Source organism: Papio anubis, chromosome 14 (genome assembly GCF_008728515.1).
Source record: "Papio anubis isolate 15944 chromosome 14, Panubis1.0, whole genome shotgun sequence".
Classification (NCBI taxonomy): Eukaryota; Metazoa; Chordata; class Mammalia; order Primates; family Cercopithecidae; genus Papio; species Papio anubis.
This window is the reverse complement of record NC_044989.1, coordinates 78,810,982-78,827,831: the sequence shown is the minus strand read 5'-3', so window position 1 is coordinate 78,827,831 and position 16,850 is coordinate 78,810,982. Positions and strand designations below refer to the sequence as shown.

Below are 16,850 nucleotides of genomic sequence, written 5' to 3'. Positions count from 1 at the left end.
TTCTAAAGTGGTAATATTGTAACAGCTGCAGCCCTTCTAATTCTTCCCAGGTTGGATGATGTTCCTGATATAAATACTTTTCATTTTTCCTCCTCTTAGTTTGTCTAAATAATTGAAACCAATTTAAAAACTGTATGTTTGTTCTATAATCATATACAATTTATCGGAACAGCTTATTGAAATTTCTTTCTGGAATATTTGCTAGTGGGCCTAATAGTAATTTTAATAATGCCTTATGAAGATATTCTCTACACATAACATATATGATAAATGGCTGGCACACTGTCAAACTTAACTACTTTAACAAGAGAAATAAACCACTGTTGTGTGCTTTTAATGTGAAAATTGGCATCTCGAAATAGATTAGCAATCACAGATGCAATATCCTCACATAATATGATAATTAAAACTGATTCAATATGGTTACAACAGTCATAGATGAAAGAAATATATTAAGACCATTAGTTAGTTTGTGTCACCAGGGTTTCAATTGACCTAGTTGGTCCAAATAGCAAATTATTATTTTCAAGTTTTGTATCATAAAGGGAAAAATTTCTGACTTCAATTTCCTATGTTCCTTGAGATAATGTGTTAGTCAATTTTCACACTGCTGATAAAGACATTCCGGAGACCGGGTAATTTTAAAAAAGAATTTTAATGGACTCACAGTTCCACGTGACTGGGGAGGCCTCACAATTATGGCGGAAGACAAAAGGCAGTCTTACATGGCATCAGGCAAGAGAGAATCAAGAGTCAAGCAAAAGGGGAAGCCCCTTATAAAACCCTCGGATCTTATGAGGCTTATTCACTACCAAGAGAACAATATGGGGGAAGCTGCCCCCATTATTCAGTATCTCCCCACCAGGTCCCTCCCACAACACGTGGAAATTGTGGGAGCCACAATTCAAGATGAGATTTGGGTGGGGACACAGCCAAACTGTATCAGATAACTTTAAATGTTTTTGGTCAGTTTTTTTTTTTTTTTTTTCTACTATGTCAGTAATGGTATTTCTTTTTATATACATATAGAATATTTTTGCCTGTAATCCCAGTACTTTGGGAGGCCGAGGCGAGCGGATCACGAGGTCAGGAGATCCAGACCATCCTGGCTAACACGGTGAAACACCGTCTCTACTAAAAAATACAAAAAATTAGCCGGGTGTGGTGGTGGGTGCCTGTAGTCCCAGCTACTTGGGAGGCTGAGGCAGGAGAATGACGTGAACCCGGGAGGCAGAGCTTGCGGTGAGCTGAGGTCACACCACTGCACTCCAGCCTGGGTGACGGAGTGAGACTCTGTCTCAAAAAAAAAAAAAAAAAAAAAAAGGATGTTATTAATATATTTTACATATAACATACATAATTTTTAAAACTTAGAAAAAAATTCAGATTTACTGAATTATTAAAAATAGTGTTCCCATATACTCTATGCCCTGTTTCTCCAGTATTAATGCCTTAAGTTAGTGTGGTACATTTGCCACAATTAATGAACCTATACTGATACATTATTGTTAACTAAAGATCACACATTAGTTAATCCTATATCCTCAGTATTCCCTCAGGTTCTTTTTGTCTTCCAAAATCCCATACAGGTTACCAAATTACGTTTAATATTCACGTACGCTTTAGCTACTCTATATTTGTTTCCTAGGGCTGCTAAAACAAATAACTATCTGTTGGGTGGCTTAAAACAACAGAAATGTATTCTGTCACTTCCAAAGCCTACAAGTCCAAAAACAAGGTGTCAGCAGTACCACACTCTCTCTGAAGTTTCTAGGGAAAAATCTGTTCCATTTCTTTCTCTTATTTTTAGGTTTTGCCTGCATTTGTTAGTGTTTCGTCAACTTGGTGTTTAATGTACCTCAGTGTACATTAAATATTTTTGGTCAGTCTATTTTCTAATATATTCATGTTGGCATTTCATTTTATATTTAAAATATATATAAATGGATGCAGCCCTCTAATCTCTGCCTCCACTGTAACCTGACATTCTCTCATTTGTCTATTTCTCTTCTCTTCTTGCTATAAGGATACCTATCAGATTATATTTTTCTCTAGTGTACTAAGTTGGAAACTTAGGTTATTTTATAACCTTCCTCTTTTCTGATACGTGATTTGAATGTTATAAATTTCCCTGTAATGACTGTGTTCTCACATCCTACAAATTTTGATGACTTGTATTTTTATTACCATTTACTTCAAAACGCTTTTTACTTTCTTTTTACCTCTGTGCTATTTAGAAATATGTTGTGTAATCTCCAAATATTTGGTTACTCTCTAGCTATCTGTCTGTTATTAATTTCTAGTTTAATTTTATTGTGGTCTGTATAATATCTATTCTTATATACTCTGTATAGTATCTATTCTTTTAAATTTGATAAGATATGTATTAGGGCCCGAATATGGCTTTAATAAATATTCCATGAGAGCTTTAGGTGGGTATGTTTTTTGTTATGTTGGATGTGGTAGTGGCTAGATGTTAATTAGATTTATTTTTAAAGAATACTGTACAGATCAGCTATATTCTACTAATTTTAGCTTAATGGATTTATCAATTACTGAAAGAAAAATGTTAAAGTTCCAACTATAACAGATTTGTCTCTGTCATCTATGAGTTTTATCAGTTTTTGCCTCATTTTTTTTGATACTTTATGATTAGTTATATACACATATAGAATTATTACATCTTCCTGGATAATTGATCCCTTTATCATCATATAATACCTGTCTTTGTCCCCAGTAATCTTTACTGATCTCAGCTTTCCTATTCTAAAATTAATACTGGTTTTTAAAACAGTGGTGGCTTCATACAACTTTCTTCATCTTTTACTTTTAACTTTTATGAGTATTAACATTTAAAGTTGGCTTTTATAAGCAAATTTAGCTGGATCATTTCCCTTCTCTTATTCACAATATATCATTTAATTGGCATATTTAGACTATTTACATTTAAAGTGATTGTTAATATAGTTTTATTAATATCTACAATATCTCTGCTATTGATTTTGATTTTGTTTCTTCTCCCTTTTTTGTGCCTTCTCTACTTTTAATTGAGTATTTTATATGACCCCATTCTATCTCCTTTAGCATAAATTATACTAAAGGATAATACCAGGGTATTGGCAATTCACATTTTAACCTAAATAAGTCTATCTCCAAATAACACTATACCTCTTCACAATCAGTACCTCATACAGATAATTCCCAATTTCTCCCACCCTTCCCTTACACTGTTGCTATCAATCATTTCATTTACTCTTATGCTACCATCACACAATGCATTGATACTATTATTGTATTACCAGTTATCTTTAGATTTTATTAAAATAATTGAAATAAAATGTTTTATTTTACTTTTATTTTTTCTCTCCTAAACGCTTTCTTTCTTTACAGAGATTCAAGTTTCTGACTTATGTCATTTTCCTTATGCTGAAAAAATATTTTAATATGTCTTGCAGGACTGAAAAGATGTAAAAATGGGAGTAATGATTTAAAAACATTTTACATATTGAAGCTGAATTTGGAATTCAGTAATTTAATTCTTAAGCAAATAATTTGCAGAATCTCCCTGCTTCTTTAAAAGTTTTATATTTCTCCAGTTTATCTCACTGTTTCTTTTTCTTGGTCTACGTGTTTCTTACATGACCTTGTACATATATCTAAATATCTCCATCTATATATGTTGTTGTTTGTTTTGTTCTGTTTTTGGAGTCATGGTCTCATTCTCTTTCCCAGGCTAGAGTACAGTGGCATGAACATGGCTCACTGCCAACTTGGCCTCCAAGGCTCAATGATTCTCCTGTGTCAGTCTCCAAAATAGCTGGGACCACAATTGTAAGCCACCATTCCTGGCTAATTTTTAAAAAATTATTTGCAGATATGAGGTCTCCCTATATTGCCCAGGCTGGTCTCGAACTCCTGGGCTCAAGCAATCCTCCCACCTTGGTCTCCCCATAGTGTTGGTATTAAAGGTACGAGCCATCACACCTGGCCTTATATATCTGTTTTTATTGAAGAAAGAAAGACTACATTGGTTACTTTATTTATTGGCACAATTTTTCTCTGTTATTAGGTAGGTATTTTCTGCCCCCAAACTATTCTAGATGAATTAGAATATCTAACTGGGGCTCTATCAAAGGGTCATGGATCAGTGGCATGGCGGCTCATGAATTTTCATTTTTTAAAATTTATTTTCATTATGTATTGAAAAATTACAGTTGTATATATTTATGGGGTACAAATTAATGTTATAATTTTTAAACATAAAGAATGATTAAATCAAGCTAATTAACATATCTATCACCTCAAATATTTAACATTTTTTTGTGATGAGAACATCTGAAATTTACTCATAAATCTTCAAAAATTGAGAGTTTGGCATTTACACTGAATCTCTTCAAATGCTAGAATGAGGAGATAATTATTCTAGTGATGCCAGTACCATACCAACAATATTATTTTTTGAAGGTAGTTAGTTGCATTTATTTTTAAAAATCTCCCTGATATTTTTCTAAGTAATAAACGGCATTGTAGTAAACTTCTGTCGACAGACTTCCAACTAATGGAACTGTTTTTATAGCATTTTCACATTCCAGACTCATACTGTCAGTCGTCTCTTTTAGGTTTCTATTCCTTCAGTTATTCTCTCTCCTACTAGTATTCAGGACTTCAAAAATTATGGTTTGAATAATCTGTTAGCAAGCTTAATCTCTTTTTCAGCTTTTGGAAATGTGCTTATCATTCTCATCTCACCTCTGCCTCCATACCTCCCCAAACGTCCCATTCCTATTTCCACGTCACTTCATTCTCTCTGCTTTCAGGGATTTTTCCACACTTTTATACGTTTTCTGTCGTATTTTGCACAGAGTTAAGTTGAATAGAAGCAAAAGGACTTTGTGTTCTTTTTCTCAGAATGCTTTTGTGACTCATAACAGAAATTCAAATGATGTTATTTGAACACTTTTTGTTTTATAATTAAGTCACGTTATATAGTTACAGCCAAAATTATCTGGTCCGAAGTTGGATAAGAAAGAAAATAATGACACTTGCTGGAACCTTGACTCTATGATACACTATATTTTCTGTCTTCAAAAATATTAACATAGAATCACATATTCTATCTCCTGTTATGTTATTGTTGTTTGTGCACATTTAGTTTCCTCCACTTGTGGCTGCAAACCTTAAAGATAAACGATAGCAATGTGCACACATATATTACCTTTCTTCTTAGGTTGCAAGTTCTTGAGGTATTAGAACACACACTCTCCATATTTGCAAACTACACAGTGCCCATTAAAAAAATTTAATATTGATAACATTTCAAAGGGGTATGAACAGAATTGAAGCATTAAAAGCAGCCTGTTAAAATCTATACTGATGTGGTCTGATCACATTAAGTTCTTAACTCAAGCTCCTCTAAATAGCGATATTTTCTGCAGTATACACAGAAAGAAGTAATTCTAAATCACAACGTTCTTATCCTTCTAATATCAGATTTTCTTCAACGATTTTGCTTTTCCCTCAATAACTCCTGCCCCTCTGTTTTTCCACCTCTGGTGCAGAGAGCAAGATGATTCCATTGGATTAACTTCATATAGACCAACATGCCTGATAATAGATGTAATATTCGTGATCCCTCTTTGGTTCCAAATTTACTGCTGCTATCTTTAGATATTTATCCTTATAGACAAAATTATAGAAGTTGTGATTTGCTTTCAGACATCATCTAAATGTATCTGATGTGCCCAATAGACACCTTTATGACCTCCTCCTGCTCTGGTCCTAGAACACAAAGCCTGGGACTTGCTAGTCCATTTCTCCCAACTCGGTAACACTGTAATGTTTTCAGTGACTCTTTTACTTCTAAAAACCCATCAGAGAAACTGGGACTCACTTGTTTTTAGCTTGCTTATTTCACTATGTCTAAAGGAACAAGGTTGAATACCACCATAAGCTGAATTATTATGTCCAGATCTGGAAAATAAAAAGTTAAAGTAGTCTCTTCTTTATTTACTCAAAAAAAGAAAAAAAAAAACGTAGCTTGCTTTGAACATTTTGTTTAAATGAAGGAGGAGTATAAACATCATTTGGTGTGATTATACTTCTCCATTTGGCAAAATAATCAGAAACAACTTTCATTAAGAGATGTTTCATGTTCCTATACTCATCAACCAAAATGAATAAATCAGAAATAATTTAAAATGTCTTTGAATACACATGCAAGCCTTGAAGAACTGAGTTACACACACACACACACACGCACACACAGACTCATACACATACACGTATTTTCTAATATGGCTCAAGGGCAGAAAATTTAGTCACAACACTAAAGAGCTAACAGTGAAAGAGCTAAAAAGATTCAACACTCTGGCATGCACAGAAAAGGCTTAGATTTCTCTTTTCCTATGTTCTTTATTATATAGTAGCTTCTATTTCTTAGAACTAATGGCCTGTATAACTGGAATAATTGTAAAAACTTTGGCCTTCCTTATAGATGAAGTTTTTCCCAGTGTGGACCTCTTATTTTGATAAAAAGAGACTTCTGGATCATATATTCCCTTCCCCAGCCCAGTTCTCCAGAAGGAGGTCATTTAGGGGTTAAGGCCAAATAACTGTATTCATTAGTGGTCTTTCAGCAACACATTGCTCTCAGGAATATGTGGTAAAGGTAGTTTTCTATTGCCCTATAATAAATTACTACAAATTTAGCAGCTGAAAATAGCATGTATTTATAATCTGGAAGTTTCCATGAATAATGAGCCTGGGCAGAAGTTATCTGGGTTTTCTGCTCAGGGTCTCACGGGATGCAGTAAAAGAATTGACTGGGTTGCTTTTTCATATCAAGGCTCGACTGAGGAAGAATCCACTTCCATGCTTATTCAAGTTTGTTTCAGAATTCCTTTCCTTTTAGCTATATGACTGAGGCCTCCAGCATTTTCCTGACTGGCTAAAGACTACACTCAGATCCTAGGGGCTACCATAGTTTCTAGAGGCTTCCAGCAGTTCCTTGTCATGAAGGACTTCTTAACATGGCATTTACTTCATTAAACCAGCAGGGATAATCTCTCTCTTCAGCCTGCTTAGATGAAGTCAAATAACATCATGCAATCAATCAAGTGATATCTAGTAACCTTTGCTTTGTAATGTAACTCTATCATGTGGCTGCCATTCCGTCACCTTTGCCATGTTAGACTGGATAGAAACAAGCCATAGGCCCCATCTGTCTGCAAGGGGAGGAATTATACAGGGTGTGAATATGAAAACACTTAAGTGTTTGTCTGCCACCTCCTGATTGGGTTGGTATCATCAATACTGCATCCTGATTGTCTCTCTTTCCATCAGAAGTTTTCCTATCATTTGCTGTACATCATCAATTTGAGGTCAATGTATACATAACACATTATAATTTATGAGAGGGAGCTGTCGAAAAGCAGGATAAATAATTGACAAAATCACACACGGAGGGCAAAATTTCAAAATTGGGGCAAAATGATGTGGTTGGACTGAGATATTGGCAGGACGCTTAGAGTGAAGACATATCTGCATATCTAATGCATTTTTTACACTATCGGTAATCTATTTGGAAGGGAATTGGATTAGTTTTAAGGACCAGGGCAGCCTCAATTCAAGGATGCACAGTTTATGTGTACAAGTATTTGAACTGATGGATGATATATTGTTTACTAATCAAGCTACCTGGTTTTTATTCTTTTATATAATGACAGCTGAGAAACTGAATGGCACCAAGTCTTCAATATTCTCATATATATTTATGATTTGAAATATAAATCCAAACATAATATATTTAGCAAAATAATATTTTTAAGAAATAAACAGATAAAATTAATGTGAAAAATACTATGTATACTTTCTGTATTGAGAAGATCAGGAAAAAAAGGAATTATCAGAAAGCTAAGCATCAAGGAAAAAGTTAGAAGACCTGTTTTTGGAACACTTTATCTCAAAGAATTAGATTTGCCAAGAGGCAAAAGGAAAGCCACAGTTAGCAAATTAGAAAAAAAAAAAAAGTCTTCAGAATTTTGTAGTGAACAAAAAGAAAAGCTCAGACTTTGAAAAGAGGACATCAGAAACTCAGGAAGATATAGGATCAACTTAAAAACAAATTTTGATCTTGTGGTCAAGACAAAACTTCCAGGCTAGAAAGAGAAAAGAGGATCCAACAATTCTTTTAACCTACATGTGGTAGAAGAAGAAAGAGACCAACTTGAGAAAGAGGTAAAATTTTTTAAATATAGATAAACTTTCATAAAGAAGGCAGATATACAGTATGTAGAACTGAAATGTAACAGAAAGTTTCTGCTACATAAAAATACAGTGGGCATATGCATGTTGATGCTGCTTTCAGTAAGAGAAAGTTTCTTCATGGCCTTGGATATTCAGGTACACAAGTGTATAAGGAAGCACACATGGAATATGCTGCTTCCTACAGCTTTAGGATACACAACAACAGCATTTCCAATTCAGTAATTTGTTGTAGTGAGTACCAACTAGGAAATGTTGAAAATTAAATGTTAAGTTTCTTCAGATATGCTGGATGTAAAGGCTGAAGGAATTGAAAGCCAGAGACGACAGCGTTGCAAAAATAGAAGCAAATGGAAAAAAAAAAAACCCAAAAATTCCTACCAATATTTTTAACGGTAAAATTAGCCATGGGTGTCTATTATCAGAAATGCAATACTTTGGACATTGAAGAGTAGATAGTTAGAAATATGAGTTATCCTGTTAAAGAAAGAGAGAGACAGAGAAAGAGAAAGAAAGAGACAGAAAGAGAGAATTTCTGGGCAGAAAAAAATACCTATTAAATCTTGGAAATAAAAGGAAGGTAAAAATGAAAGTAGATAGGAAAAGGGAAATTAGGCAACTTTCATATTGAGGATCATATGATGAAAAATATTGCATACATTTAGGACCATACTGTTACGGGATCTCTGGGGTGTCGATTTTTCTGGCCGGAAATTTCTGTGGCTGTGGCCCCTTTGCCTGAATTCTAGTCCTGCATCCAGGAAAAATGAAGTATACAGACAAGTGAAGGGTGAAGAAGATGAAGAAGAGTTTTATTTAGTGTTAGAACAGCTTAGAGGAGACCCACAGTGGGTAGCTCCTCTCCACAGGCAGATCTTCCCTTGGAGTGTTCAGCTACACTCAGTAGAGAGTAGGCCCTCTACTCCTCTCAGCAGAGAGGAGGCCCCGCATCAATACTAGGGAAACTGACCTCAGCATCACATACTCTTACATTTTGTCAAAGGAAGGTAAGCTATACCAATGGTAAATTTCTCCCCTAGATATGAAAATATTAGTGTTACATTTTAGATATTTAATGATAAATTACTTCAAATTGAGGGTCTTTCTTTCTTTCTTTCTTTCTTTCTTTCTTTCTTTCTTTCTTTCTTTCTTTCTTTAAAGAGAAGAGGTCTAAATGTGTGCCCAAGCTGGTCTTGAACTCGAGGCTCAGTCTCCTGAGTAGCTAGGATTACAGGGGTGCACCATCACACCAGGCTCTGAGTTTTTAAATTCAGAAGAAAGTTGGGTACACAAGAGAAGCTGAGTCTATTAAGATATTCTTCTTCTCCTTCCCTATCCCCTCTTATTTTCCTGGCCCCTCTCCTTGTCTCTCTTTCTCATTCTCCTCCTTTTTCCTTGTACATCCCATCTTTCCTAAGTGATATTCAATGTGTGTGATTGGCAGACACAATATAGGTCTAATAGCAACAAGTACTAAATTCTGACTTACATATTTTACTCAGAGAGGGGTATTTTGCTTATTTTTTAAATAACTGAAATAATGTTGTTTGCTTCTTGGCTATTTTAATGTAATATTTGACACATTGACTAATGTGTCAATTAGTATATGACACACATGGGTATGTGTCATATCCCAACAGTCATCACCAAGATCGATGTCATGGAGATTTTCCCTTCTGTTTTCTACCAGAAGTTGTATGGTTTTGCAAATCGTGCTTCAGTCTTTAATCCATTTTGAGTGAGTAGTTGTGTATGGTGTAAGATAAGGATCCAAACTCATTTTATTTGTGTGAATATGTGGGTACCTAGTGTTCCCAACATCATTTATTTAAAAGACTATCTTTTTTATTGTGTATTTTTGACACCTTTGTGGAATATTATGACCTTTGACCTGGAAGCACCTGCTTCAAGTTGCCCAGCCTTTGCAGACCAAACCAGTATACATCTTACACGTATTGATTCATGTCTCGTGTCTCTCTATAATGTACAATCAAGCGGTACCTCGACCACCTTAGGCTCATGTCTCAGGATATGTCATGACGTGTCCTTAACCTTGTCATAATAATCTTTCTAAATTGATTGAGAGCTGTCTTGGATAATTTTAGTTCACAAGTCTTTTAATATGCTGTTGAGTTTAATTTGTGAGTATTTTGTTGAGAAGGTTTGCATGTGTTTATCAGGGATATTGGCCTGTAATTTTCTTTTCTTGTAATTTTCTTGTCTGGCTTTGGTATGAGGGTAATGCTGGCTTTGTACAATGAGTTTGGAAGTGTTCCTTTCTCCTCATAGATTAAGTGACTATGTTTCAAGTGATATTTCTTGATATTCACAATAGTATGTTTACACCAACATAGATATTGGTATTAATGTAAGTGAACCATGATTTTTACAATGAATTCAATAAGAGCATGTCTGAATAAATGTTTAATCCAAATCAGTGGTGATTTTTCTAGTAGTATTGTAGAAGACTATGAAAAGTAGCATACTGTGTTATTAAAATGTATTTACATATTTAAATAAGTGGAAGTATAATAGTGAGAACTGATATTATGGTCACTGTGGGAAGAGAATTGCCAGATTTGCAAAACCAAAATAAAAAATAGATGTTAGGCCTAATTGACAATTTAAATATTGTCATGTTTGAAAGATTAATTGTTGGTCCTCAGATGCTTAGGAGTTTAGCTGAGGAAGCTGTTTTTTTATATCCTTAATAAGCAGTTAATGGCCCACAACAGAAGATGGAAAATCTCCCATCAGTCTAACTGTATGGGGTTTTCCCTTATTGCTCTACTATGTAATTTTTTAAAGTGTGTTAATTGAGTTTTCTACTTCTCTAGAGGGAATCTTAAGATACAAACACATACATAAACAAACAATCAAACAAACAAAAACTAGACTGAATCTGCCAGTGTTTCCTTTAGTCCCTAGTAGGTCTTATTATTTTGTGTTTGCATTAATTTTAGTGGTTTTTTACTCCCTAGTTAATTATTAAATATAACAAACAAATCTATATTCCCCATTTATGCCAACAACAGTAAAGTATTATCATGTAGGTATTATTTTTTTCTCTCAACACTTTGGGAAGAAAAGACTTTCTTGAACATATTTATGCCTATTGCATCTTCTAAACATCTTGACCTCTTTTCTTGTAAAATAACTCATTGAAATTAATCAAATTAATTATGTATTTTTCTCTTACTGTTTATATTTGATACAGATGGAATTGATACATTTGGTTAGAAACTGAGAAAAACATATTCCACAGGACCTAATTAGTTTTCAATATTGTACTCAGATTTACATGATAGAAAATTCAAAAAGAAAAATCAGTATACAAAGAAAGGTTTGAGACATTCAAATAAACAAGATCAATCTGAGAGAATAGAGATAATATTCCCTTATGAAACTGACATACCATTAGAAAGAGGTCCAAAGAGCTGGATAATAATCTTAAAAACGTATAATTTGTATTTGTTAATGAGATTTGATATGGCATGTCATCTTTGACATGGGCATAATTGGAGATCAGAGAATGTTGTCTTATGAGCTGAAATATAACAAAGAGGGAAAATAGTACGTTGTATCATATAGAAATCCACATCAGTGTGTTGTCAAATGTTAGCCAATACTAGTGCTTCTCATTTTATCTCCATTATCATATGTTTTATTTTGGGGTAGCAACATCCTGTGAGTGAGTGAGTATGTTTTATTAGAGGACAAGCAATCTTACATCCTTGATTATTTACTTAAGTTGTTTATTAAGCATTGGCACTAAGAAATACCTTTAAGGATATGTGTCCACAAACAATTAGTCTTTTACTACCTTCATATGAGCATCCATAATGTGGCAGATATTTTGCTAGGAGATGAAGCAAAAGTAATGGTCATAACATATAAAGTGTCTGTTCTTGTGGGGCTTACATCTCATTGAAAGAAACAGATAATGAATAAACAAATAAATATATACTATTTATATCATTTTGGTAGACTTAATAATGCCCCTTCAAAGATATTTTTATCCTAATCCCTGGAAACTGTGACTATGTTACTTTACATGGTGATAGGGACTTCTCAGTTGTGATTAAATTAAGGATTTTGAGAAAGGAATTATATCCTTAATTATTTAATTAGGCCCAATATAATGACAGGAATCTCTATAAGAGGCAGGAACTAAGGTAGGATAGAGAGAAGCAGAAGGAAGCAGAGTCAGAGAGGGATGATACACCACTGGCTTTGACAATGGAGAAAGGAACCATGGGGCAAGGAACAGCAGCCTGTAGGAACAAAATGGCTCTAAGTAAGAAAATGATTCTCCCTTAAGATTCTCCAAAAGAAACACAAGTTTGCTGATTTGGTTGTAGTCCTGTGAACCTAATTTCTGGGAGACTTCTGACTCCCAGAACCAAAAGAAAATAAATGTGTGTTAAAGCACCGCATTTGTGGTAATTTGTTACAATCAGATTTAAATGATAGTAAGAAAAAATTAGACATGGTACAGAAATATAAAACATACCCATTTTAAATAATATGAGCAAGTAAGAAAGAACTTTCTGATAACATGTCATTAGTGTAGATGCATAAATGAAGAAGTGAAACACATAACTACAACTATGTTCCGTGACAAGATAGTGCAACGTCCCTGAAGCCTGGTTGGTTGTATTCTAGGAATATGCAGAGTACCATTGTGGCTAGAATATAGCAGCTTCGATGAAACAGAAAGGAGATACAGAAGAGAAGGGAGGGAAGCCAGACCATTCAGGAACCCATGGACCATACTAGGAACTTTGCTTTTTTTGTATGTATATGGGATTAGAAAATGCTGAGATGTTTTCAGAGAAGCCATGACATGTAACAAGATTTCCTTAGGTGCTCTGTGAAGAAGAAACTATAGGATCCAAGAAGCGTGCCTGGTGCCACTGTCTGGACAGGAATTAGACAAACATGATTTTTATCCATATAAAAGCACTTTTATTTGTGTTTTTTAATATATTCTGATTTAACAAAGCCAGTGTAAATCCTTAATTAATAAAAACAACATTTAATTCAGTACATGTATTAGAGTACAAAATCCATTAACTTTTCATTCATTCATTCATTATCTACAAATGGATAAACAAAATCTGGTATAGACACAAAACAAAATATTATTCAGACTTAAAAAAGAAGAAAATTACACCATGTCTTAGTCCATGTGTCCTGCTATAACAAAAATACCACAGACTAGGTGCGTTATAAACAACAGCAATTCATTTCACACAGTTCTGGAGACAGAGAAATTCAAGATCAAGGTGCCAGCAGATTCGCTCTCGCTTCCTGGTTCACACATGACCATCTTCTCACTGAGTTCCCACATAGCAGAAGAAACAAGGGAGTTCTCTGGGGTCTTTAAAATAAGAACGTTAATTCGATTCTTGAGGATTCCACCTTTTAATCACTTTCTAATACCATCACTTTGGGAAGATGATTTTCAACATACGAATTTTAGGGGGACATAAACTTTCAGCCTATAGCAGGCAATGTAAAACAACATGGATAAAACTTGAAGAAATTATGCTAAGTGAAAAATGTCAGGTATTGTAGCACAAATACTGCATGATTTTACTCTTGTGAAATATTTAAAATAATCAAACTCATAGAAGCAGAGAATGGAATGGTGCTTACCAGAGGTCAGGCGGGAGAGTTCTCATCCAATGGATATAATGTTTCATTTACACAAGATAATTAAGTTCTAAAAATCTGCTGAATATCATCGTGTCTCTAGTTAAAAGCACTGTATTATGCATTTTAAAATTTTGTCAAGAGGGTGGATCTCATGTTAAATCTTCTTGACAATTTTTTTTTTTTTTTACGATTTTTACAAATATTGTTTATTTTAATGAAGCTGGTACAGACAATGTCCATTTAAAACCCATATCCCAGGCCAAAAAGTACAAATAAAATCAAAAAGAGCAGTGTTCTGTTGTATTCATTTCTGCATGTATAGCTTTATTAATTGCTAATGAAAATTAGAACTTTTCTGGGATCTTCTGACAAGATTTTTTAAAAATCTTAAAATGCCTTTTCTTCAGTGAAGCCATCTTTGGAGTTAGTCATTACTCTCACCTTATCTGTCATCTTGACTTCAACCTGATATTCCTCTTCTTTTGGTCCAGACCCTCAAATTTTAAAAGTAGCTTCAAGTTAAGGAAAGGTCATTTTTCCACAGTTCAGTTCTCTGAAAAACTTCCATCTCCCACTGAAAGTCACAGTCCAGGAGTGAAGCAATCACATGCTAGAACATCAGGGCCAATTGGAAAGTCATTATGAACACTTGCATTGGTCGATCTTATTTATCACCACAAGCCTGAAAATGCAATGTCCTGAAAAAGGTGGCCTCTCTGTGCACACGTAATTTTTAAAAAGGAGAGGGTATATGAAGGGGACTGAGGCTTGATCACCAAAAATCAGCACAATGAAAACAAACAATAATGAATAATGAGCACTAGAATTCAAATTACCAGATGTTTCAAAGAGATGGGTGCCAGTTTTCAATTCCGTTTTGAACACCACATTACAAAAGAACTATTTTTAAAAATAAAAAAGGATTGAGGGAAAAGAAAAAAAATAAAAAGAATATCTAAACTGTTGAATGACCCCCCGTTTGTTCCTGATAAACTTCAATCACATCTTCTTCCTCCATTCCCAGTTCTTTTGGAGTATGATTATCAGCAATTCTCTGACCCTCAAAGAGAAACCTGAGTGAATTCATTGGAACGCCCTGTCTTTGACAGTATGATTCTTTGAGTTTCTTGAGATGTGTTGTCATTTTCACTTTGAAGTGAATCTCACTGCTATCCTGTCCAATGACTTTGAGTTTAATATATTCACCTTCCTTCTTATCCCCCAAGTCCTCAGTTGAAGGTTTTGCCTCCTGGTCAGACATGATGACGGTGGCTTCACCCGGGGGTCTCCGCACAGCAGCGGCCTCGGGTAGGCAGAACCTCGCTCCGGGATTTACAAATCCGTCTCCCTTCCCCACAGCACAACACCGCGGCTCGACAATTTTTTTAAAGTAAAACTCTGTTGGCATATTTTATAGTGTTGTGTTTGAAAACATATTTCCGACATAGAACAGAAACTTCATCAACATATTAGCTTTAATGAAAGACTTGATACATAAAAAAATCAACAATTAAATCTAACATAAAACATCTACTCCTCAAGTACAATAATCATATTTATGTGTACTGAAATATTTTCTGTTTTTAGAAAAGAATTCAAAAGACACAAAAAGCTATTATTAAAATATTTACTTTATTAAAATATTAGAATGACATATTATTCTCAAAATTACATTTTATTTTTCCTCCATTGATTTATTTTTAAAATAGTCCTGTAATCTGAGATGAATCTATGATAAAAATATTTTGCCATATCCTACATATACCTCTTTAAAATTTCTTTTGAAATGACCACACACACACACACACACACACACACATATACACACACACATATACACACACATACAGTAAGAGTTATAGTAGTAGTATCAGCAATATCCTTAATTTACATGGAATGATGGAAGGAGCTTTGGGAAATATTTACAAGATTAGTGCTGTCAAGTATATATTTGAGACATCAAGCTGAAGTAGTTTGGAGTAGTCCTGGTGGCGGGGAGGGGTAAAGGGAAGACAACAATTGGAAGAGACCCATGCATTTTTTGCAAAAGGAAAACTTGCCATAAACATCAAGATTGACTAACAAGTTTATAAATGAAGGAGATTTGTACTACAGTTGGAGAGGCATAAACCTTTAACATAGCCTGGCGGAAGTGGTGTTTAGCAAGCTTCTAACACCATCTCAATTTCTTCCCCTCCCTTCCTTATTGTACTCATGGAAAAGAATTCCCTGATTTCAGGTTATACTTAAAGTGTGAGAATTTATACTCTGAAACCTGATGGGCAGAGTGTTTACATAAATTATTTGAAATTCTTCTGTATAGGAAATTTGGTTATCCTCCTCCATTTATTTACATAGTCAATCATGCATTTATATCAGTATAAACCCTTGGAAACTTATTGTATATTTTGGTCAAGGCTTCTGTAACCAGTACCTAAAAATGTGAAAGTGGCTTTGAACTGGGTAATTTAGGTAAAGGCTTGGGAATATTGAGGGTGGGATCACTGCCCCAGTGGTTCTAAAAGGAGAACACTGAACCAAGGATTGTTCTCAAGACTTGAAATCTAATGAAACTTGCTTTGCTAAGTTTTGAACTTGCTTAGAACCTATCACCTTTTTCTTGCCTCTGATTTATCTCTTTTAGGATAAGAATGTCTATCCTATGTCTGTTCCACAGTTGTATTTTAAAAGCATACTACTTTTTTGATGTCACACGTTCACAGCTGCAGAGGAATTTTGTCTCAGAATGAACAGTACCTTGAGTATCACACACATCTGATTTAGATGATATTTAAATTTTGGAATTTTGGCTTGAGAGTTGATGCTGATACAAGTTGAGTCTTTGGGGCTGTTGGGATGGAATGAATGTATTTTTCATATAAGAATATGAATTTTGGGGGCCAGGACTACAGTTCACTATGGACTGA

At 34.4% G+C, this 16,850-nt stretch overlaps 1 protein-coding gene across 1 annotated transcript; it reads right to left on the bottom strand.

The window, feature by feature from the left end:
- Positions 1-14,094: 14,094 nt before the first annotated feature.
- On the bottom strand, positions 14,095-15,317 carry LOC101004732 (small ubiquitin-related modifier 1). Its single transcript, XM_003908873.4, has one exon. The coding sequence runs from the start codon at positions 15,182-15,184 to the stop codon at positions 14,879-14,881; it is 306 nt and encodes a 101-aa protein (XP_003908922.1). The 5' UTR covers positions 15,185-15,317; the 3' UTR covers positions 14,095-14,878.
- Between the last annotated feature and the right edge of the window lie 1,533 nt (positions 15,318-16,850).

What these genes read in the sequence shown, in the direction of transcription:
- LOC101004732 (XM_003908873.4), bottom strand. Translation starts at nt 15,184, where the DNA reads ATGTCTGACCAGGAGGCAAAACCTTCAACTGAGGACTTGGGGGATAAG.